This window comes from Phasianus colchicus, chromosome 7 (assembly GCF_987193195.1).
Source record: "Phasianus colchicus chromosome 7, bPhaCol1.hap1.1, whole genome shotgun sequence".
NCBI classification, from domain to species: domain Eukaryota; kingdom Metazoa; phylum Chordata; class Aves; order Galliformes; family Phasianidae; genus Phasianus; species Phasianus colchicus.
The window spans coordinates 35,431,766-35,453,775 of record NC_143442.1 but is presented as its reverse complement, the minus strand read 5'-3'; the positions used below and the strand labels follow the sequence as shown (position 1 = coordinate 35,453,775).

The 22,010-nt window shown below is 41.9% G+C and overlaps 3 protein-coding genes and 2 pseudogenes across 8 annotated transcripts in view; 4 read left to right on the top strand and 1 right to left on the bottom strand.

Annotated features, from left to right (window-relative positions):
* USP40 (ubiquitin specific peptidase 40) overlaps positions 1–4,284 on the bottom strand; it is a 35,005-nt gene extending 30,721 nt beyond the window's left edge. The window contains exon 1 of one of the 6 annotated variants that reach the window (XM_090144541.1): positions 2,913–4,284. The gene's annotated coding sequence lies outside the window, so the exon portion shown is untranslated. Of the gene's footprint in view, positions 1–2,703 lie in introns of all 6 variants that reach the window. The other 5 variants (XM_090144538.1, XM_090144540.1, XM_090144542.1 and 2 more) reach the window with 5 other exon arrangements.
* Positions 1,724–6,999, top strand: LOC116236027 (UDP-glucuronosyltransferase 1A9-like). The gene is made up of 3 exons (XM_031604513.2): positions 1,724–1,792; positions 4,304–5,508; positions 6,967–6,999. Exons 2-3 carry the CDS (start codon positions 4,648–4,650, stop codon positions 6,997–6,999), a joined length of 894 nt encoding a protein of 297 aa, XP_031460373.2. The 5' UTR covers positions 1,724–1,792; positions 4,304–4,647.
* LOC149917335 (UDP-glucuronosyltransferase 1A9 pseudogene) lies at positions 6,906–10,819 on the top strand (annotated as a pseudogene).
* Positions 10,820–13,760: 2,941 nt separating this feature from the next.
* Positions 13,761–15,651, top strand: LOC149917334 (UDP-glucuronosyltransferase 1A1-like). Its single transcript, XM_090144597.1, has 2 exons — positions 13,761–14,866; positions 15,643–15,651. The coding sequence occupies exons 1-2, from the start codon at positions 14,006–14,008 to the stop codon at positions 15,649–15,651; spliced, it is 870 nt and encodes a 289-aa protein (XP_090000723.1). The 5' UTR covers positions 13,761–14,005.
* Positions 15,652–18,741: 3,090 nt separating this feature from the next.
* Positions 18,742–20,158, top strand: LOC149917333 (UDP-glucuronosyltransferase 1A9 pseudogene; annotated as a pseudogene).
* Positions 20,159–22,010: the final 1,852 nt, after the last annotated feature.

Genomic DNA, 22,010 nt, shown 5'->3' with positions numbered 1-22,010 from the left:
AGCAATGTTTTAGCAAAATATTTTCTTTGCTTCCAGATATTGAGCAAGCCAGAAACTCAGTGTCAAAAAAACACATATTTTTGAGGGTTTTTTTTTTTTCCAGTCTTTTTGGTAGCTCTATGATCTTTCTATGTGTAACAAGATCCCTCACTTTAATCCTTTTTGTTTTGTACTTGCCACTCCCTAGTTTCACATACTGTGCTGCAAATGTTTGTTTTAGAAATGAATAATCCATGAATTATACTGAAGCACTGAGTAATCATTCCCTAACTACCTTAGCCCCACTTGCAATTTTATGGTTCTTTATCACATTAATTCAAAAGCCTCTGCTGTGGATGCCCCATCCCTGGAGGCATTCAAGGCCAGGTTGGATGTGGCTCAGGGCAGCCTGGTCTGGTGTTGGTGACCCTGCACATAGCAGGGGGTTGGAACTGGATGAGCATCATGGTCCTTTTCAATTCAGGCCATTCTGTGATTCTATGATCCATTCTTACAACTGAACCAGTCCCCCATCTTCCATTATCCTTACAGTCCATGAAGTCCTAGAGGTATGCAAACCATGGGTTGCTATAGCTAAATAAGCACTGTTTGGTTCAAGTGCTAAGCATTCATCTTTCTAAGAAATGTTTAGTTTTGTCGTTGTCTTTTTTAAATCATGCCAGAATCTCACTCCTGTACATTCACTTCAAACTCAGTCACTATACACATAGTTCACATACCTATTTACCTACAATCAGCATTATCAGATATTGCATCATTCAGCTTCTCAGTAGCTTGAAGACTTTAAAACTTCACTAACGGTGCTCATTTTTATTGCTACGTATCAGCAGATATCACAAGAAGAAATACCCACTTTTTTTTTTTGAACCCCAAAAAGAACCCTAGAAAAAAGAGAAAGAAACTACCCCTTACTCCCTTCTGTGAGAGTTCATCTTCAATTTCCCATCTTTTAATTGACTATTCAGTCAATGAAAAACTTCCTTCTTCTCCAGTGCCAGCTTACTTTCCTAGAGAGCCTTCAGTGGCAAACTTTACTGAATATCTTTTTAAATGCCAAAAGTAGTCCAGAGCTCCCCGCTCAACCAGCTGCTAGTTCTTCAGGTATCTGAAAAATCTATTTTTATAAAATCACATAGAATCACAGAATGGCCTGAGTTGAGAAGGACCACAATGATCAACTAATTCCAACCCCCTGTTCTGTGCAGGGTCACCAACCAGCAGACCAGGCTGCCCAGAGCCACATCCAGCCTGGCCTTGAATGCCTGCAGGGATGGGGCATCCACAACCTCATCATTAAATTAAGTAATTTTATCCTCTTGCCTATTTTTTATGCAAAAGGCTATGCTCTGAGAAGCTGACTATGAAGCATCATGGAAACGTTCACTCTTATTTGTTTTATAACACTTCTTTATCGCTTTATACAATGCATATCAATTTAAAAACTCCTTTAAAAATAAAATCATGCAGTTGAAGTAATGAACACATACAGGGGACAAACCTTCTTTGCAATACCTACTCTGAATGCAGCTCTAAAACCTTTGACCTCACCTCCCCTGCTTCAAGACATGATTGATAAGCTAAGCACCCTTCAAAAGCTCTCAACCTTCATCTATTTTACAGTGGGTGTGTCATATTTACCATTTAACCAGACAAAGATTATGATTCATATTGTTCTTGTGTGAACATATACTTCAATCCTAACAGGTTTGCTCACCATAAAAGCACACACGCTTGGGAAGCAATAACCACCTCACTGCTGACTTGAGCACCCCTCACCACTCCAGAGGAGCAGGTAAGCAGGACAGTGCCAAACCCCCCTTCACTCCTTGCTTCAGGACCCTCAAAGCATTACTGTGTCTTGGTTTCAGCTGGGAAGGAATTGTTTTCTTCAAAGTGCCTAGTACTATGCTGTGTTTTGTTTCTAGGAGGAAAACAATGTTGATAATACACTGATGTTTATAGCAGCTGTTAAGCAGTGCTGTAGAGAGCCGAGGCAATTTGCAGCAAAGGGCCTGAGGAGCTGGGAGGGAACAGAATTAGGACAGCTGACTTAAACTGACCAAAGCAATATTCCATATCGTATGGTATCAAGCAAAAGGAGTTCTGAAGGAGGAGGGAGCTCCTCTCTCTCTCTTCCACTGCTCAGGGGCTAGCTGGGCATTTCTCAGGGGGTGGTGAGCAACTGCATGTGTACTACTTGTTAGATAAATTCATATTGTGTGTGTATACATATATATATAGTCGTAACTATTATCCTTCTCTTTTTCTCTATCTTGATAAATAATTTTATCTCAGCCTACTGAGTTCTACTTTGTTTTTCCCCCATCCCACCGGGAAGGAGGGAAGTGAGAGCAAGGCTGCGCGGTGCTGAGCCACCTGCTGGCTTAAACCACAGCACACTGCCAGCACCTTCCTTCCCTTAAAAATCATAAAATACGGATTCGAAAACGTAAAATCACAGCACGGCTTCGGCTGGAAGGGACCTTACAGCCCATCTAGTTCCAACGAGGTGGGGCTTGGGGCTGCTCGCCAACAAAAATGGTTGCCCAGCCCCCATCCTTGAACGCCTCAGGGCACCCACAGCTTCACCGGGCAGACCGTGCCAGCGCCTCGCCACCCAACGAGTCAACAATCTCCTCCTAATATGCAATCCAGACCTCCCCTCTTTCAATTTAAAGCCATTCCCCCTCATCCCGTCCGTACCAGGCCGTGTGAAGTCGCTCTCCCTCCTGCTTGTAAGCTCCTTTCGAAGAAACAAGACCCCCCCACTCCCCTCACATCACCTCACCTCCGCCGCCAGCCTCCCACCTCTCCTCAGCCGCCTCTTCCCCTCGCGGGCTGCACCCCCGCCCAACACCCGGCTCCGACTCCACCCCGCCAAGCAGCTGCGGCAGCGCTCCGCTCGGCCTTGCCTTGATTCCGGCCGGGAAGAGGCCGGATCCGCACCGCTCACAACAAGCGCACGGCCCAAAGCCGCCGCCTCTGTGTCGCCGCTGCCGCCATTTTTGTTTTGGCGCGACGCAAAGCGCGCCGAGGGGCCGGGCCTGCTGGGGAATGGAGTCCGCCGTGCCGGATAACGCGGGCTGTGGCAGCTCTGTGCTTACGGCCCTACGTTCTGCTGTGCCTTATCAGCACAGCCCCGTGGTCCTCCGTAGAGAACTATAGAAGGGCTGAGGTTGGAAGGGATCTTAAAGCCCGTCCAGTTCCAGCCCCTCTGCTCTGGCATTCTACCGGCTCAGGCTGCCCCTTGCGTGCCTCCAGAGATGAGGCACCACAGCAGGCTGTACCGGCGCATTACTGCCCCTGAGTAAACAATTCCTGCCTAACAAATAACCTAAACTTCTCCTCTCTTAGTGTAAAGCAATTCCTCCTTGTCCTATCACTCAAAAGAGTGCATCTTCAGATGAAAGACGGTTCCTCCTTCATCATGCCCCAACTATGTCCCTTCCCACTCAAGCCTCAAGTTCGTTGACCTCCAAACCGTCTCTTTGTGTGGATAAATCAGTTTCAGAGGTAACCAGCTGTTATCCAGCGTTGCCTTGAATCCAGAAAAAATTAACTCGTAAACAAACCCTTGCCAGAATAATCAAGCAAAATAAGCGAGATCCTGGCAAACCAGCAGACACATGGAAGCTCCCCTAAAGTACTGATTAACTTCCCTTGTCCTCAGTTTGACTCTGCACCCTTTACCTTCCCTATTAGCGGTGTTGCAAGTTGGGATTTTCCAATCGTCATGCTGCAAGCTGAGAGTCAGTAGTGGAAGCCTAAAGGAGGGCAAGGGATTTCCCTGGTAGAACACAAGCTGCTCTATGCTCTTTAGCTAAAAATCAGGTCTGATAGCTGGGCCCACAGGTGAGTCTCTTTTGTGAGACCTTTACACATATTAAGTACACCATGTTGTATCTGATTCTACTTGATATCTATAATGCTGAAGAGTTTTTCAGCTGCATAACAGAAGTTTCGTGGCCATTTTCTAGTCTGTGAAAAAAAATGCATCGCTCCTTGGAAGTAAGATGCTGGACTTCAAATGCACAGATCTCTGCTTCAGATGCCAGAATACTCTCTCTAAATGTCTCATCTTAGTGCCATACTGTAGGCTGTAAGGATAATCCCTTCCTGGTAGCCCAAAAGACTTTGTTGATCTCATTTTAGCCAGTAACTGAACATCCTCCTGTTCTGTTTTCAGAGAAATTCTCTGAACATCTGTGTATCCAACCATAATCTAATGTGTTGAGGCTCTTTTCTTTGTTATTGTACTGTGTGAATTCTTTTCACCAAACTTGCCTTCCTTTACCCTGACCAGGACATAACAATGATCAAGAGAAATGTTCTAAGAAAACTAATTAGGATATTAAGGAGCTAGTTCTTCACTGGGCACTGAAGAACTCAAATGAATCTGCGATTCTGTGAGTCAACACAGTGAAGGCTCACTATATTTGGCATTACAAGAAACTGGAAAAAAAAAAAAAGCAACAACAACACTCACCCATAACTGAGCACAGATCTGAGGAGTAAAACATTAACTGGAATATAACCAGAAAGCAGCACAGCTCAGCAAATACATCCATTCACATCCTATAAAAGCATATTCAAGCTAGAGGCTGCAGTAGGAGACAGTTTCACAGTCAGTACTCTGTCCACAGGAAAATGACGTTGCGGCTTTGCCATCCACTTGCTGCCTGGATTTTTATCCTCCTCATTCCTGGCCTCTCTGAAGGAGGGAAACTCCTGGTGGTGCCCATGGTTGGAAGCCACTGGCTAAGCATGAAGGAAGTAGTTCAGAAGCTTGCCGAGAGGGGACATGAAGTGGTGGTGCTTAAACCAGAAGTAAGCTGGAATACGGGAGACAAACATGGACATGCATACACTGTGAAAACATACCCAGTGTCAACCAAGTTAGAAGATCTGGATAATACCTTTAAAATGTACCTTGCTACTCACCTGAAGAGTATGCCTTTCCCAAAAAATGTTATAGCACTCTTCAATGACTTCACACACCTTTTCGAATCCTTTTATAGTCAGTGCAAGGAACTGTTCAGCAGCACGGAAACACTGCAGTACTTGAATCAAAGTGGCTTCGATGCAGTCCTCACAGATCCTTTTTTTATGTGTGGAGCAACAGTTGCTAATTATCTTTCACTTCCATTTGTTTTCTTTATGAGAGGATTACCTTGCAATCTACACTTTGAAGCAGCACAGTGCCCAAGCCCTATGTCATTTGTCCCCAGAACACTCTCATTCAATTCAGACCACATGACATTTTTCCAGAGAGTGGAAAATACACTGATTTCTCTCCTGGAGCTCTTTTACTGTAATGCCATCTATCAAGATGCAATAAAGTTTTCCTCTGAACTTCTTCAAAGAGACGTAACCCTGCTGGACCTCCTGAACTCTGCTTCTATTTCAATAATGAGGTTTGACTTTGTGTTTGAGTATCCCAGACCGGTGATGCCCAATATGGTCTTTGTTGGAGGTATGAACTGTGCTGAGATGAAACCACTGCCTAAGGTATGTTCATTTTCTCACATTACACCTTTTCCAAAGCAATGTAATTTCATGGCTTATGGATGTTTAGTGCTCTTGGTAATCTTTTTCTTTCTGAAATACTTCAATAGATCTGATTCTTGGCATTTTTTCTCCATGGTCTGAAATGGAGGCAGGTGACTGTTATTTGAATTAATATTTTCAGAGAAATCCAAGAAAAGTTTGACTTCATCTGCTGTATGGTGTCCTCGGTGAATACATATTGTTTTTCTGTCAGATGCAAGCCTAGTTTCATCTTCATGTAGTGTAACAAGTATTTCTTTCATCTGAATGATAAAATGCGTTTCATTAATTCAAAAATTATTTTAAATTAATTTGCATTGTTTCTATTTTTTTAAAGAATGTTTGTTTGGTAACTGGCAAATCATTTTTTGTATGTGTTTTTTGACACTGACTTTTATCAGAATTGTTCTGCAGGAGTTTCATAGACAACCTATATAGTTAAAAGAATTGTTAGCATCAGACATTTCTTACTCGTCATGGAAGACACACATTTCTTTCCTCTGATATTTCCTTCTCACTTCTGAAGTGTGGTCACATGGTATCATTACATATTTGTACCACAGTTTTCTTTGAGTTAAATTTCTTTTCTTCACTTATACTCTGTCATGGGTTTATTCAGTTTCCAGTGAGTTTCAGCAAGGCAAATACAAAATAAGCTGAATGCAGATATTTGCTTGTGTTCAACAGAAGAGAGTGATAATTTACTGATTTAGATTTTGGATGTACCAAATGGCATGTTCTTGCAGATCGCATGGCAGAAGTCTTTGATGTCCTTTTACGTGTCTTTATATTCTGAAGCTTATGTTCAGACTAGGTGATCTTGGAGGTCTTTTCCAGCAATGATATACCATGTGATACTACGACGGTCTCAGATCTGCCAACAGTTTGTAGATTGCTGTTTTCCAAAGGAGTGTAACTATTCTCGCTGTATTTTATACCCAGTGCCTCCTATCATCATAATGAATTTTGTGTGGAAATCATGTTTTCTGCACCTTTGAAAACCTTCTGTATTCCTCCTCCCTTCACTCTGGTTTTATTTTCTATGGAAAATGTTAGCATTTGTCCTATTTTGCTTGGAAAAGCACCCTGCAGCAAAGCAGCATGCGTTAGAGTGTAAACATGCAAATAAGTGGTGTGTATCCATACACAGATGTAAGCTCAGTGTCAATCACTGCTGTTCAGAAATACAATCGTGATAAGAATAGATAGTTCTCTGAAACACAGCAGCCTGCTGCCCATAGATAAGAGAATGGAAGGCTGGGATGACCTAGTTACAGGAGAAATTTGTGTAGCAAAACACCTAAAAGTATATGTAATACAAAGTCACAAGGTTTAGTTCCCTGGGTCTAGCTCCCTGGCTCACTCTACCTGGAGCCTGGGAGGCTATACTGTATATGGATTGTTATTGCTTTCTTACAGCATTACCTGGTGTCCACTGTCAGTGTTGGATGACCAGGTTCGTTTTGGCATCTACCAACCTGCTGTAATCCTTATGCGTGACACTTTAACAGGAAAGAAACACCAGATTCAATTGCAGAATGATTCCTTCTGACTCAGTGTAGAAGCCTATGGTATCCAATGCATTAGAATCCAGGAATGTCCCAAATGGGAAGGAACACTTAAGGATTATTGAGTCCAACTCCTGGCTCCGCAGAAACCTTTCAAAACCCAACTCCTATGGCTGAGAGCAATGTCCCAACACTCCCTGAGCTCCAGCAGCTTGGGGCCGTGTCTACTACCTTGGGGACTTGTGAGCCACCATGGGGAGCTGCAGGCTACCATGAGGTTTCCGCTCATATCCCCTTCTCTGAGGTCTACAAGGAGGCTCAGCTGCTCCTTATACATCTTGCCCAGATGTCCATTCACTCAGGACTTGGAGCAACTTTTTTTCCTTGTTCTTAAGCCTGAAGAATAAGAGTGCTAGCAGTTGGCTATGAGTAATTATATATCACTCTTTACAAACAGAGGGGCATCATGATGTGTAATCCTAGCAGTGTTTATTGACATCTGTGCTGTGGATGCATTTCAGTCACGGGTTCCCAAGTACCCTGGAGTATGTTGTCAGTCAATGTCCAAGTCCAGTTTCTTCTACCCCAAGGAGCTCCAGCAGCTGCACAAACCACATGGCAGTCTGCATGTGGGTGCTCATCCCACTTGTCCACATGTCAGACACCCTGCTGTCTAAAGACGTTTGTGTTGGGTTCTGGGAGATTGGTTTAAGGTCTGGAGTGATGCGATGTCATCCAACATTGGTTTATCAGAGGTCTCCATTTGGATGCCAAGATACCAGTCCTGTTACAGCCCACGTTCTCTTCACTTATTGAATGAACAGCAAGACTGGGAAAACCCTGTGAAAGGTGCATGAATTTGAGGCAGCTATTTTGTGCGTGATGGGAGAGGAAGTATCGCACAGGTTTGTGAGAGAATTTTCCACTCTGTGACAGATTCTGTGTGTCCAAACTTCCTGCATTCCAGTGCACAGGTACTCTTTTTACTAGAAGTTGTTTTCATGAGACTTGCCTTCCTTTGTCCTGAGTAAGAGGTGGGAGAAGATACATCAGTGTTCAAGAGAGAAGTCTGTGCAAATCTGATTAAGATGGAGCTTTTTCTCTGTTAAGTATTGAAGAATTCTAATGACTCAGCACATGTAAGGATCACTATGTTTGGCTTCACAAGTTCTTTAAAAAAAAAGCAAAAACTTTATTCACCCGTAGGTTAGAAAGGATGAGGGCAGTAAATCATTAACTAGAAGATAATCACAGATCAACACAACACAGCAGATAAATTCATCCCCTTCCTTCAAAAGCATATTCAAGCTACAGCCTGGAGAAAGAGAAGGAGAAGAAGGAAGAGAAGGAGAAGGAGAAAGGAAAAGGAGAAAGAGAAAGAGAAGGAGAAAGAGAGGGAGGAGAAGGAGGAGGAGGAGAAGGAGGAGGAGGAGAAGGAGAAGGAAAAGGCGACGCTTTCACAGTCAGTACTCTGTCCACAGGAAAATGACGTTGCGGCTTTGCCATCCTCTTGCTGCCTGGATTTTTATCCTCCTCATTCCTGGCCTCTCTGAAGGAGGGAAACTCCTGGTGGTGCCCATGGTTGGAAGCCACTGGCTAAGCATGAAGGAAGTAGTTCAGAAGCTCGCCGAGAGGGGACATGAAGTGGTGGTGCTTAAACCAGAAGTAAGCTGGCATACGGGAGAGACACAAAAACACGCATACACTGTGAAAACATACCCAGTGTCTACCAAGTTAGAAGATCTGGATAACGCTTTTCAGCTGTACCTTGCTACTCACTTGAAGAGTTTGCCTTTCCCGCTGTATGCTTTTGCACTGTACAACATCTCGGTTGATGTTTTTAGCACCTTCTTTCTTCAGTGCAGAGAACTGTTCAGCAGCACAGAAACACTGCAGTACTTGAATCAAAGCGGCTTCGATGCAGTCCTCACAGACCCTGTTTTGATGTGTGGAGCAACAGTTGCTAATTACCTTTCACTTCCATTTGTGTTCTTCATGAGAGGATTTCCTTGTAATCTACACTATGAAGCTACACAGTGCCCAAGCCCTCTGTCGTATGTCCCTAAGCTATTTTCCTTCAACTCAGACCACATGACATTTTTCCAGAGAGTGGAAAATACACTGATTTCTCTCCTGGAGCTCTTTTACTGTAATGGGTACTATCAAGCTGCAATACAGCTTTCTTCTGAAGTTCTTCAAAGAGATGTATCCCTGATCGACCTCCTGAACTCTGCTTCTGTTTGGCTAATGAGATATGACTTTGTGTTTGAGTATCCCAGACCAGCGATGCCCAATATGGTCTTCATTGGAGGTATAAACTGTGCTGAGAAGAAGCCACTGCCTAAGGTATGTTCATTTTCTCACATTACACCTTTTCCAAAGCAATGTAATTTCATGGCTAATGGACAGTTAGTGGATTTTATATTTCTTTCCAAATTATTTTAATATTTCTGATTCTTGGCATTTTTTTCTCCATGGTCTGAAATGGAGGCATGTGACTGTTATTTGAATTAATTTTTTCAGAGAAATCCAGTGTTTGACTTCATCTTCTGTATACTGTTCTCAGTAAAAACATACTGTTCTTCAGTCAGATGCAGCTGTAGTTTCATCTTCATGGAGTGTAGCATATATACATTCCATCAGAAACTTGAAATTCATTTCATTAATTCAAAAATTATCTTTTAATCAATTTGCATTGTTTCTATTTTCATGACATGATGTTTCCTAACTGGCTAATCATTTCTTGTATGTGTTTCTTGACACTGACTTTATCAGAATTGCTCTGCCAGTCTGTCTTGTTAAACAAGATATAGCATCAGACATTTCTTCTAGTCATGGAGGAGGATACATATTTCATTCCTCTGATACTTCCTTCTCCTCTCTGAAGTGTGTACACATGATATCTCAGTGCAATTGTGTTACTGTTTCTATGAATTGATTTTTTTCTCTTTCTTCATTTTTCTTCTTTGATGGGTGTGTGGTCATTGCGTTGAACTGCGTCAAATACAAAATAACCTGATTGCAAACATTTTCTTGTTTTTGACTTGAGAGAGTGATAATTATTTTCGTTTGAAGAGCTACCATTATGTAATCTCTGACTGCATGACTGAAGATCTAATTGATACAATAAAAAAATGATAGTGGGAGGAGTCAGGTATGGTAACATGCATGATCAAGATCTACATTCTTAACAAAAAGACTGTTAAAAACATAGGGGAAGATTCCTAAAAAATAACAATTCAGTACTACTTCTAAAATAGGAAAGAAGTGATACTGGGAAAAATCAAGTATGGCTTATTGATATAAGGACAATTACAAAAAGCTGATTTTTTTTTTCTCAGGTTTATGACTGTCATGATAGATATAGATGCTGATAAATTACAGGAGAAGATTGCATAGATAAACTCCTAAAGGGATGTATAATACAAAGACACAGAGTTAGGTTCAGGAGATCACTCTTGCTGGAGCCTGAGAGGCTATTTTGTGTATGAATTGTTACTGCTTATCTGTGGCATTACCCAATGTCCTGTGGCAGTGCTGGATAAGAGGAGCATTTGGTGTAATTCAGTGCTGTCGTACCTACCAACAGTGGTGTGGAGGAGGGGAAGACAAGAGCCATCAGCTGTCTCTGGGCTGCATCGTGTGGAAGGTGTGAGACTGTGACACTGGGAACCAAAGGCAAAGACATGAGGAACATGATAAAAATGTACACCTCCTTCCATGCTTGCTTTCCTCAGGGAGAGGGCTATGGTGACTGCTACTGACCTGACCTATTGCTTACTGAACTGAACTAAGAAGTGGAGAATTCACTGTGTATTCCAGTTTGAGATCCAATATGAGATTTGGAAATCGTTTACGTGATTAATCAATAACCTCAGCACTATGTCCAAACTTCCAATGATAAATGATAATGATAATGAAACCACACCTGTGAAGGATTAATTGACTTCTGGTAGGCTCTTCAAAGTGACTCCTTCAGTAGTTTTCAATGGGATTTTCTTTGGGGTCTACAGACGTGGAACACGGTAGTTGCCTTACTTATTCTTTAATTGCTACATGGGTGCTCTTAATGATGATCATCTGGGATGGTGGGAAACTTTTTGCACTGTCCAATGTGAAAACCGCCAGTTTTGCATGAGTCCAGTAATGGGGAAGCTCAGGCAGAACAGGCAGAAACTGCTTGCTGATGATCTGCAAACCAGCATCAAGTATGTAGCAGACACACTGGAGAAATGTCCAGGCCTTTACACACGACAGGTGGGCTCCTGTAAGGCTGTACTTCTTGTTTCATGTTCTATTGGCTCCATTCAATACTGCCATGGTGATGTTTTCATCCTGTAGAAATCTGTATGTTAACAAGGAAATGACAGAATATCTCAATTACTGTGGCTTTGATGATCTGTTTTGATGCTTCTGAGTGGAGCCACAGTTGCTAACTGTGCTACATTCCCATGCATGCTCTCTGGGAGAGGATCTCCAAGTGTCTTATGCCAGTGTGGTGTATCGTTCTGTCAGTTTTGCAAGTGTCATTCTCCTTTGTTTTGTGTAGGAAAATCATTAGATGTGTTGGGCTGTGAATAGAAGAGAAGGCTGTTGATGCTTGGCTAGGCATTGTCACTTTGACCTTGAGCAATTGCAGGTTTTTGAACTTACAGGAGAGTGTCCAAGTGATAGTCATAGGCTTAAACCTGCTTGTAGGTGGCCCAACATAAACTCGGTGCGCTTGGAAGCTGCTTATCTTGCAGTCAGCCTGAAGGTCAGTAAGTAGGTCTCTTCAGAAATCCAACACTCATAAACTTACAGCGTCTGCGGTCAGCCTCTCTGGCTGGAGATGTGTTTCGGCAGGTAATGCAAGCATCTAAATGATGGTGGTGCCATCAACATCTGTCTTACTTCCGTGTTCTCCCTCTCAGGTTTTGCCCTGAGTGCTACTGTGGTTTTGTAAACAGCCCCTTGTTGACTTGGATAGTGACATGGATCTCCCATTTCCCTGGCAAGGCTTGAAAATAACTAAGTAGGTTAAAAGTGCAGAGAGGAAGGAAAACTGCACTGGTGATATAGAGCCTTGATTGGCTGGAGGAACAAATCCCCCAGGGAGGATAGATACATGTTTGTAGATAGCATCTGCCTGGTCACCTACCTATATATGTAGGTTTCTTGGAAAGTAATGCCTCCTATGTATTTCAATGAAAACAAGAGCAGATATAAAGAGCACAATAGTGCTATTTGTCAGAGTAAATTCTCAGCTACAAAACACAGTTCTGCAGCAGAGTCACCACCCCTGGCGTATTCACATGCATGAACTGATTGAGACTATTCATTTTGTGTTGTGGCAGCTGTGCATGGCCGTTGAGAGCATGTCTCGTCTTCCACTTTGCTGTTGCCACTGCTGAAATGCAACAACCAGAGCCTCACTGAGCCAACTTTCACAGTTTGGCCTACATAAATGTTCATCAATCATTGATGAAAGTCGGTGGGTGCCATTTTGTCCATGTCTAGATTATCAAGTACGCATATAAATTTTCATTGTGACTGGTAGTGATTTAATCACTCAGAAATCTAAAACTGCAAAATATCTTTCCCCACCGTGTTCTTGAATGTCAGTCCGGATATGTACTCACTCAGACCTTGAACTCACCATTTTATGAGCTAGAATCATGTTCTTAGCAGGCTAGTGTTATCTGGGGCTCCATTTCACAATATAGCTTTATAGCTGATAGGATAAAAGGTTAGAAGGAAGTTCTATGTATATTTTACAAGGGGAAAAGATTTTTCAGTTGGCTACTTCTTTAGAAAATGCAGGTATCCTGCAATGAAAGAGATAAATCTCAGTTGGACCAAATAGTGGTTTTGGTTATTTAAAAAACAACACAGGTCATTCAACACTAGTTTTTCACATTTATATTTACTGTAAGATATACTTCACTGACAAATTTGGCGTAGTATGGTTATGAAAGAAAATGCTTATTAATCTTAGCAGTGTTTCTTGACATCCGTGCTGTGGATGCATTTCTGTCACGGGTTCCCAAGTACCCTGGAGTATGCTGTCAGTCAATGTCCAAGTCCAGTTTCTTCTATCCAAAGCAGCTCTGTCAGCTGCACAAACCACATGGCAGTCTGCATGTGGGTGCTCATCCCACTTGTCCACATGTCAGACACCCTGCTGTCTAAAGACGTTTGTGTTGGGTTCTGGGAGATTGGTTTAAGGTCTGGAGTGATGTGATGTGCATCCACCATCACTTTATCAAAGGTCTCCATTAGGATACCAAGATTCCAGTCCTGTTACAGCCCACTTTCTTTTCACTTATTGAATGAACAGCAAGATTGGGAAAACCCTGTGAAAGGTGCATGAATTTGAGGCAGCTATTTTGTGTGTGATGGGAGAGGAAGCCTTAAATGGGAGTGAAAGTATCGCACAGGTTTGTGAGAGAATTTTCTACTCTGTGTCAGATTTTATGTGCCCAAACTTCCTGCATTCCAGTGCATTGGTACTCCTATGAAATGTCTAAGAGTTGTTTTCACAAGACTTGCTTTCCTTTGTCCTGACCAAGAGGTAGGAGAAGACACACCAGTGTCCAAGAAATATCTGTAGAAATCTAACTAGGATTTCAAGGAACTCGCTCTCTGTTAAGTATTGAAGAATTCTAATGACTCAGCATAGGTAAAGGTCAGTATGCTTGGCTTTAAAAATAGTTTAGAAAAAGGAACAGCATTATTCACTGGTAGGTGTGCAATGATTTAGGCAGTAAATCATTAACTAGAAGATAACCGCAGATCAACACAACTCAGCAGATAAATCCATCCCCTTCCTACAAAAGTGTATTATAGCTACAGCCTGGAGAAAGAGAAGGAGGAGGAGAAGGAGAAAGAGAAGGAGAAGGAGGAGGAGCAGGAGGAGAAGGAGAAGGAAAAGGCGACGCTTTCACAGTCAGTACTCTGTCCACAGGAAAATGACGTTGCGGCTTTGCCATCCACTTGCTGCCTGGATTTTTATCCTCCTCATTCCTGGCCTCTCTGAAGGAGGGAAACTCCTGGTGGTGCCCATGGTTGGAAGCCACTGGCTAAGCATGAAGGAAGTAGTTCAGAAGCTCGCCGAGAGGGGACATGAAGTGGTGGTGCTTAAACCAGAAGTAAGCTGGCATACGGGAGAGACACAAAAACACGCATACACTGTGAAGACATACCCAGTGTCCACCAAGTTAGAAGATCTGGATCATGCCTTTAAACTGTTCATTGGTACTTTCCTGAAGCGTTTGCCTTTCCCAGAGAATGTTATAGAACCCTACAAGAACACCGTACACCTTTTCAAAACCTTCTATCTTGAGTGCAGAGAACTGTTCAGCAGTATGGAAACACTGCAGTATTTGAATCAAAGTGGCTTTGATGCAGTCCTCACAGATCCCTTTTTTATGTGTGGAGCAACAGTTGCCAATTACCTTTCACTTCCTTTTGTTTTCTTCATGAGAGGATTTCCTTGTAATCTGCATTATGAAGCAGCACAGAGCCCAAGCCCTCTGTCGTATGTACCGAGAGGAACTTCAATGAACTCAGACCACATGACATTTTTCCAGAGAGTGGAAAATACACTGATTTCACTCCTGGAGAGCTTTCAGTGTAATGCAATGTATCAAGATGCAATACAGTTTTCCTCTGAAGTTCTTCAAAGAGATGTATCCCTGATGGACCTCCTGAACTCTGCTTCTATTTGGCTATTAAGATATGACTTTGTGTTTGAGTATCCCAGACCAGTGATGCCCAATATGGTCTTCATTGGAGGTATGAACTGTGCTCAGAAGAAACCATTGGCTAAGGTATGTTCATTTTCTCACATTACATATTTTCCAAAGCAATGTAATTTCATGGCTTATGGATGGTTAGTGGACTTGATATTATTTTTCCTTACACAATATTTTAATAGATCTGATTCTTGGCATATTTTTTTTTTCCATGGTCTGCAGTGGAGGCAGGTAGCTGTTATTTGAATTAATATTTTCAGAGAAATCCAAGAAAAGTTTGACTTCATCTGCTGTATGATGTCCTCATTGAATACATATTGTTTTTCTGTCAGATGCAGTATTAGTTACATCTTCATGGGCTGCAACAATTTTTTTTTTTTATCAGATATATGAAATGCATTTCATTTATTCAAAAATTAATTTTTAATTACATTGCATTTTCTCTCTTTTTTTAGCAGTAGGTTTTCTAACTGCCTAATCATTTCTTTGTGTGCGTTTCTTGACACTGACTTTTATCAGAATAATTCTGCAGAATTTTTAAAGACAGTCTGTCTAGTTAAAAAGAATTAGTAGAATCAGACATTTCTTCTAGTCATGGAGGAGGATACATATTTCTTTTCTCTGGTATTTACTCCTCATTTCTGAAGTGCGGCCACACAGTATCACTACATAACTGCACCACAGTTTATTTGAATTGAATTTCTTTTCTTTCTTCATTTATATTTTTAATGGATTTATTTCACTAAGTCAGATAAAAAATAAGCTAATTACAAACATTTTCTTGTTTTCATCTCAAGAAACTGGTGCTTAATTGTTTCAGTTTTTTGAGGTACCATGTCATGTTCTTTCAGATTGCATGACAGAAGTCTTTTATATCCTTCTACGTGCTTTAATATCCTGAAGGTGGTGGTCAGACAAGTTGGTCTTGGAGGTTTTTTCTAACCATTGTGATTCTTTCATTCTATGAAGGCCCAGGCCTTTAAAACAGTAAAGTTGGGCTTCTATAAGGCTGTATGGTCACAGCACTTCTTGTTTCATGTTCTACTGGCTCCATTCAATACTGCCATGGTGATGTTTTCATCCTGTAGAAATCTGTATGTTAACAAGGAAATGACAGAATATCTCAATTACTGTGGCTTTGATGATCTGTTTTGATGCTTCTGAGTGGAGCCACAGTTGCTAACTGTGCTACATTCCCATGCATGCTCTCTGGGAGAGGATCTCCAAGTGTCTTATGCCAGTGTGGTGTATCGTTCTGTCAGTTTTGCAAGTGTCATTCTCCTTTGTTTTGTGTAGGAGAATCAATAGGTGCGTTCAGCTGTGAATAGAAGAGAAGGCTGTTGATGCTTGGCTAGGCATTGTCACTTTGTCCTTGAATAAATGCAGGTTTTATGTACTTACAGGAGAGTGTCCAAGTGATAGTCATAGGCTTAAACCTGCTTGTAGGTGGCCCAGCATAAACTCAGTGAGATGGACGAGAAGCTGGATATGAGCCAGCAGTGTGCACTTGCAGCCAAGAAGGCCAACTGTGTTGTGGGCTGCATTAAAAAAGTGTTGGCCAGCAGGGAGAGGGTGGTGATTGTTCCCCTCTACACAGCTCTTGTGAGGCCTCATCTGCCCAGGGCCCCCAGAACAGGAAGGACATGGAGCTCTTGGAGAGGGTCCAGAGGAGGGCCACTTACATGATCAGAGGGCAGTAGCACCTCTCCAATGAGGAAAGGTTAAAGGAACTGGGATTGTTTAGCTGGGAGAAGGCTCTGGGGAGACCTCATTGTGGCCTACCAGTATTTGGAGGGAGCATATAAACAGGAGGGGGCTGTTTACGAGGGTGGATAGTGATAGGACAAGCGGGAATGGTTTTAAACTGAGACAGGGGGGGGGTTCGGTTTGATACTAGGAGGAAGCTTTTCACACAGAGGTTGGTGATGCACTGGAACAGGTTGCCCAAGGAGGTAGTGGATGCCCCATCCCTGCAGGCATTCAAGGCCAGGCTGGATGTGGCTCTGGGCAGCCTGGTCTGCTGGTTGGTGACTCTGCACATAGCTGCACATAGTTGAAACTAGATGATGGTTGTGGTCCACTTCAACCCAGGACATTCTATGTTTCTATGATACTACAATATCCTGCAGTCAGCCTGAAGGTCAGTAAGTAGGTCTCTTCAGAAATCCAACACTCATAAACTTACAGCGTCTGCGGTCAGCCTCTCTGGCTGGAGATGTGTTTCGGGGTAATGCAAGCATCTAAATGATGGTGGTGCCATCAACATCTGCCTTACTTCCGTCTTCTCCCTCTCAGGTTTTGCCCTGAGTGCTACTGTGGTTTTGTAAACAGCCCCTTGTTGACTTGGATAGTGACATGGATCTCCCATTTCCCTGGCAAGGCTTGAAAATAACTAAGTAGGTTAAAAGTGCAGAGAGGAAGGAAAACTGCACTGGTGATATAGAGCCTTGATTGGCTGGAGGAACAAATCCCCCAGGGAGGATAGATACATGTTTGTAGATAGCATCTGCCTGGTCACCTACCTATATATGTAGGTTTCTTGGAAAGTAATGCCTCCTATGTATTTCAATGAAAACAAGAGCAGATATAAAGAGCACAATAGTGCTATTTGTCAGAGTAAATTCTCAGCTACAAAACACAGTTCTGCAGCAGAGTCACCACCCCTGGCGTATTCACATGCATGAACTGATTGAGACTATTCATTTTGTGTTGTGGCAGCTGTGCATGGCCGTTGAGAGCATGTCTCGTCTTCCACTTTGCTGTTGCCACTGCTGAAATGCAACAACCAGAGCCTCACTGAGCCAACTTTCACAGTTTGGTCACCATAAAAGTTCAGCAAGCGTTGATAAATGTCAGTGGGTGCCATTTTTTCCACATGCATGTATTCAAGTAAACATACAAATTTTCATTGTGACTACTAGTCATTTAATCACTCAGAAAATTTCAAGTGACAATTTTCCAACCCTGCAGTATTCACAAATTGCTCTCAATCCTGTACTGCACTCACTGAGACCTTGAACTCACCATTTTATGAGCTAGAATCATGTTGCTAACAGACCTGTGATATCTGGGGCTCAGTGGTGAAGTTTGATTTTGCAATATAGCTTTATACCTCATAGGATGAAAGGTTAAGGGGAAGTTTTATGTTGAGATGGGGAAAGATTTTCAGTTGACGACTTCTTTCAAAAATACAGGTGTCCCTCAATAGAAAAAAAAAGATCTGAATTGTACCAAGTAATGGTTTTGGTTATTTAAAAAACAACATAGATCGTTCAACACTAGTTTTTCACGTTTATATTTACTGTAAGATATACTTCACTGACGAATTTGGCATAGTATGGTTATGAAAGAAAATGCTTATTAATCCTAGCAGTGTTTCTTGACATCCGTGCTGTGGATGCATTTCTGTCATGGGTTCCCAAGTACCCTGGAGTATGTTGTCAGTCAATGTCCAAGTCCAGTTTCTTCTCTCCCAAGCAGCTCCAGCAGCTGCACAAACCACATGGCAGTCTGCATGTGGGTGCTCATCCCACTTGTCCACATGTCAGACACCTTGCTGTCTAAAGACGTTTGTATTGGGTTCTGGGAGATTGGTTTAAGGTCTGGAGTGATGTGATGTGCATCCACCATCATTTTATCAGAGGTCTCCATTTGGATGCCAAGATACCAGTCCTGTTACAGCCCACTTTCTCTTCACTTATTGAATGAACAGCAAGACTGGGAAAACCCTGTGAAAGGTGCATGAATTTGAGGCAGCTATTTTGTGTGTGATGGGTGAGAAAGCCTTACACGAGAGAAAGTATCACACACATTTGTGAGAGAATTTTCCACCCTGTGACAGATTCTCTGTGTCCAAATTCCTGCCTTCCATTGTACTGGTACTCTTATAGGGTAACAAGGAGTTGTTTTCACAAGACTTACCTTCCTTTGTCCAAACCAAGAGTGTTCACAGTCCTGAACAGATTATTGTTCAAGAGAGAATTCATTTGAAATCAAGATGTCAAGGTTTTCCATTATGCATTGAAGTACTCCAATGACTCAGCAAAGGTAAGGGTGACAGTATTTGCCTTTACAGGTAATGAATAAAAGCAACAGCATTATTCACTGGTAGGTGTGCAATGATTTAGGCAGTAAATCATTAACTAGAAGATAATCACAGATCAACACAACTCAGCAGATAAATCCATCCCCTTCCTACAAAAGTGTATTATAGCTACAGCCTGGAGAAAGAGGAGAAGGAAAAGAAGAAGGAGGAGGAGAAGGAGAAAGAGAAGAAAGAGGAGAAGGAGAAGGAGAAGGCAACGGTTTCACAGTCAGTACTCTGTCCACAGGAAAATGACGTTGCGGCTTTGCCATCCACTTGCTGCCTGGATTTTTATCCTCCTCATTCCTGGCCTCTCTGAAGGAGGGAAACTCCTGGTGGTGCCCATGGTTGGAAGCCACTGGCTAAGCATGAAGGAAGTAGTTCAGAAGCTCGCCGAGAGGGGACATGAAGTGGTGGTGCTTAAACCAGAAGTAAGCTGGCATACGGGAGAGACACAAAAACACGCATACACTGTGAAGACATACCCAGTGTCCACCAAGTTAGAAGATCTGGATCATGTTTTTCAGCTCTGTGTTGCTACTCACTTGAAGAGTATGCCTTTCCCAGAGAATGTTCTTGCACTGTACAACACCGCAACGCATGTTTTTAGCACCTTCTTTCTTCAGTGCAGAGAACTGTTCAGCAGCACAGAAACACTGCAGTACTTGAATCAAAGCGGCTTTGATGCTATCCTCACAGATCCCTTTTTTATGTGTGGAGCTACACTTGCCAATTACCTTTCACTTCCATTTGTGTTCTTCATGAGAGGATTACCTTGCAATCTACACTTTGAAGCAGCACAGAGCCCAAGCCCTCTGTCATATATCCCCAGAACATTTTCCTTCAACTCAGACCACATGACATTTTTTCAGAGAGTGGAAAATACACTGATTTCTCTCCTGGAGCTCTTTTACTGTAATGGGTACTATCAAGATGCAATACAGCTTTCCTCTGAAGTTCTTCAAAGAGATGTATCCCTGATCGACCTCCTGAACTCTGCTTCTGTTTCAATAATGAGGTTTGACTTTGTGTTTGAGTATCCCAGACCGGTGATGCCCAATATGGTCTTTGTTGGAGGCATAAACTGTGCTGAGAAGAAACCACTGCCTAAGGTATGTTCATTTTCTCACATTACACCTTTTCCAAAGCAATGTAATTTCATGGCTAATGGACAGTTAGTGAACTTGATATTATTTTTCTTTTTTCAAAATATTTTTCTAGATCTGATTCTTGACATTTTTTTTTCCCATGATCTGAAACGGTGGCAGGTGACTGTTATTTGAATTAGTATTTTCAGAGAAATCCTGCAGTGTTTTTTTTCATCTGCTGTATGCTGTCCTCAATGAATACATATTGTTTTCCTGTCAGATGCAATTTTGGTTTCATCTTCATGGAGTGTAGCATATATTTCTTTAATCGGAGTGATGAAATGCATTTTATTGGTTCCAAAATTAGTCTTTAAACTTCTTACGTTGTTTTATTTTCATACTGGAAGGTTCCCTACGTGGCTGATCATTTTTTTGTATGTGTTTCTTGAGACTTACTTTTATCAGAATAGTTCTGCAGGAGCTCTAAATACAGTCTATCTTGTTAATTCAATTTATAGCTTTGGACGTTTCTTACTAGTCATGGAAGAGGACACACACTTCTTTCCTGTGACATTTCCTCCTCACTTCTGAAATGTGGTCAAACAGTATCATTACATAATTGCATCACAGTTTCTATGAGTTGAATTTCTTTTCTTTCTTCATTTATATTCTTTGATGATCTTATTTTGATTCCGCTGAACTTCACTGAGGCAAATACAAAGTAAGCTGGTTGCAAACATTTTCTTGTGTTTGACTGAAGAGTGGTAATTAATTATTTTAGCTTCAAGGCGCACCATGACACGCTCTCGCTGATTGCATGACTGAAGTCTTTTATATATTTTTACTTACTTTTCTATCCTGATGGTCTCAGGGTGCCAACAATTTGTAGCTCACTTCTTTTAAAAGGATTATAAATATTCTCCCAGTATTTTATTCCCAGTGTCTTCCATCTTCATAACAATGTTTGTCATTGAGTAGAAATGGTGTTTTCTGCATGTTTAAAAACTGGATGTGTATTCATCCAGTATATCTAAAAGAAATTGTAGAATTGGTCCTGTTTTGCTTGGAGTGGTGCCCAGCAGCAAGGCAGTAATGCAGTAGTGTGTAAACACTCAGAGTAAGTCATGTTCTGGAAAAATATCAGTCCACATCAGTGGGATAATCATCCCACAGCAGTGGGATAATCTGAGTTGATGTTTAGAAATTACATAACGTGAGAATAGATAGTTGTATGAAACCCAGTATCCTGTTGTGCAGAAGGTAAGAGAACAAAAAGTTGGGATGATTAGGAAAGGGAAAGAGAAGATAAAAGAAAGTCCTCTAAGCTGCAGAATAATTTCTTGGTATATCTTCATTCCGAATATTGTCTTATCCCTCATCTAAGAAAAGGTATTGTAGAACAGCAAGAATTATGGTGGCAGGAGCCAGGTGTGGTAAAATACATGATCAAGATTTATACTGTTAACAAAACAACACAGGTGCAAACTGTTAATGACATGGGGAAGATTCCTAAAAAATAACGATTCATTGCTTCTTGTAGGGAAAGAACTAACAGATGCAGGGAAAAATCAGGATCTAGTTTATTGGTTTTAGATCAAAAAGAAGAACGTGACATTTTTCTCTCTGGTATATGAGAGCTGTGGCTCTTACAGACGCTGATAAATTACAGGAGAAGATTGCATAGATAAACTCCTAAAGGGATGTATAATACAAAGACACAGAGTTAGGTTCAGGAGATCACTCTTGCTGGAGCCTGAGAGGCTATTTTGTGTATGAATTGTTACTGCTTATCTGTGGCATTACCCAATGTCCTGTGGCAGTGCTGGATAAGAGGAGCATTTGGTGTAATTCAGTGTCGTCGTACCTACCAAAAGTGGTGTGGAGGAGGGGAAGACAAGAGCCATCAGCTGTCTCTGGGCTGCATCGTGTGGAAGGTGTGAGACTGTGACACTGGGAACCAAAGGCAAAGACATGAGGAACATGATAAAAATGTACACCTCCTTCCATGCTTGCTTTCCTTTAACACGGCTATGGTGACTGCTACTGA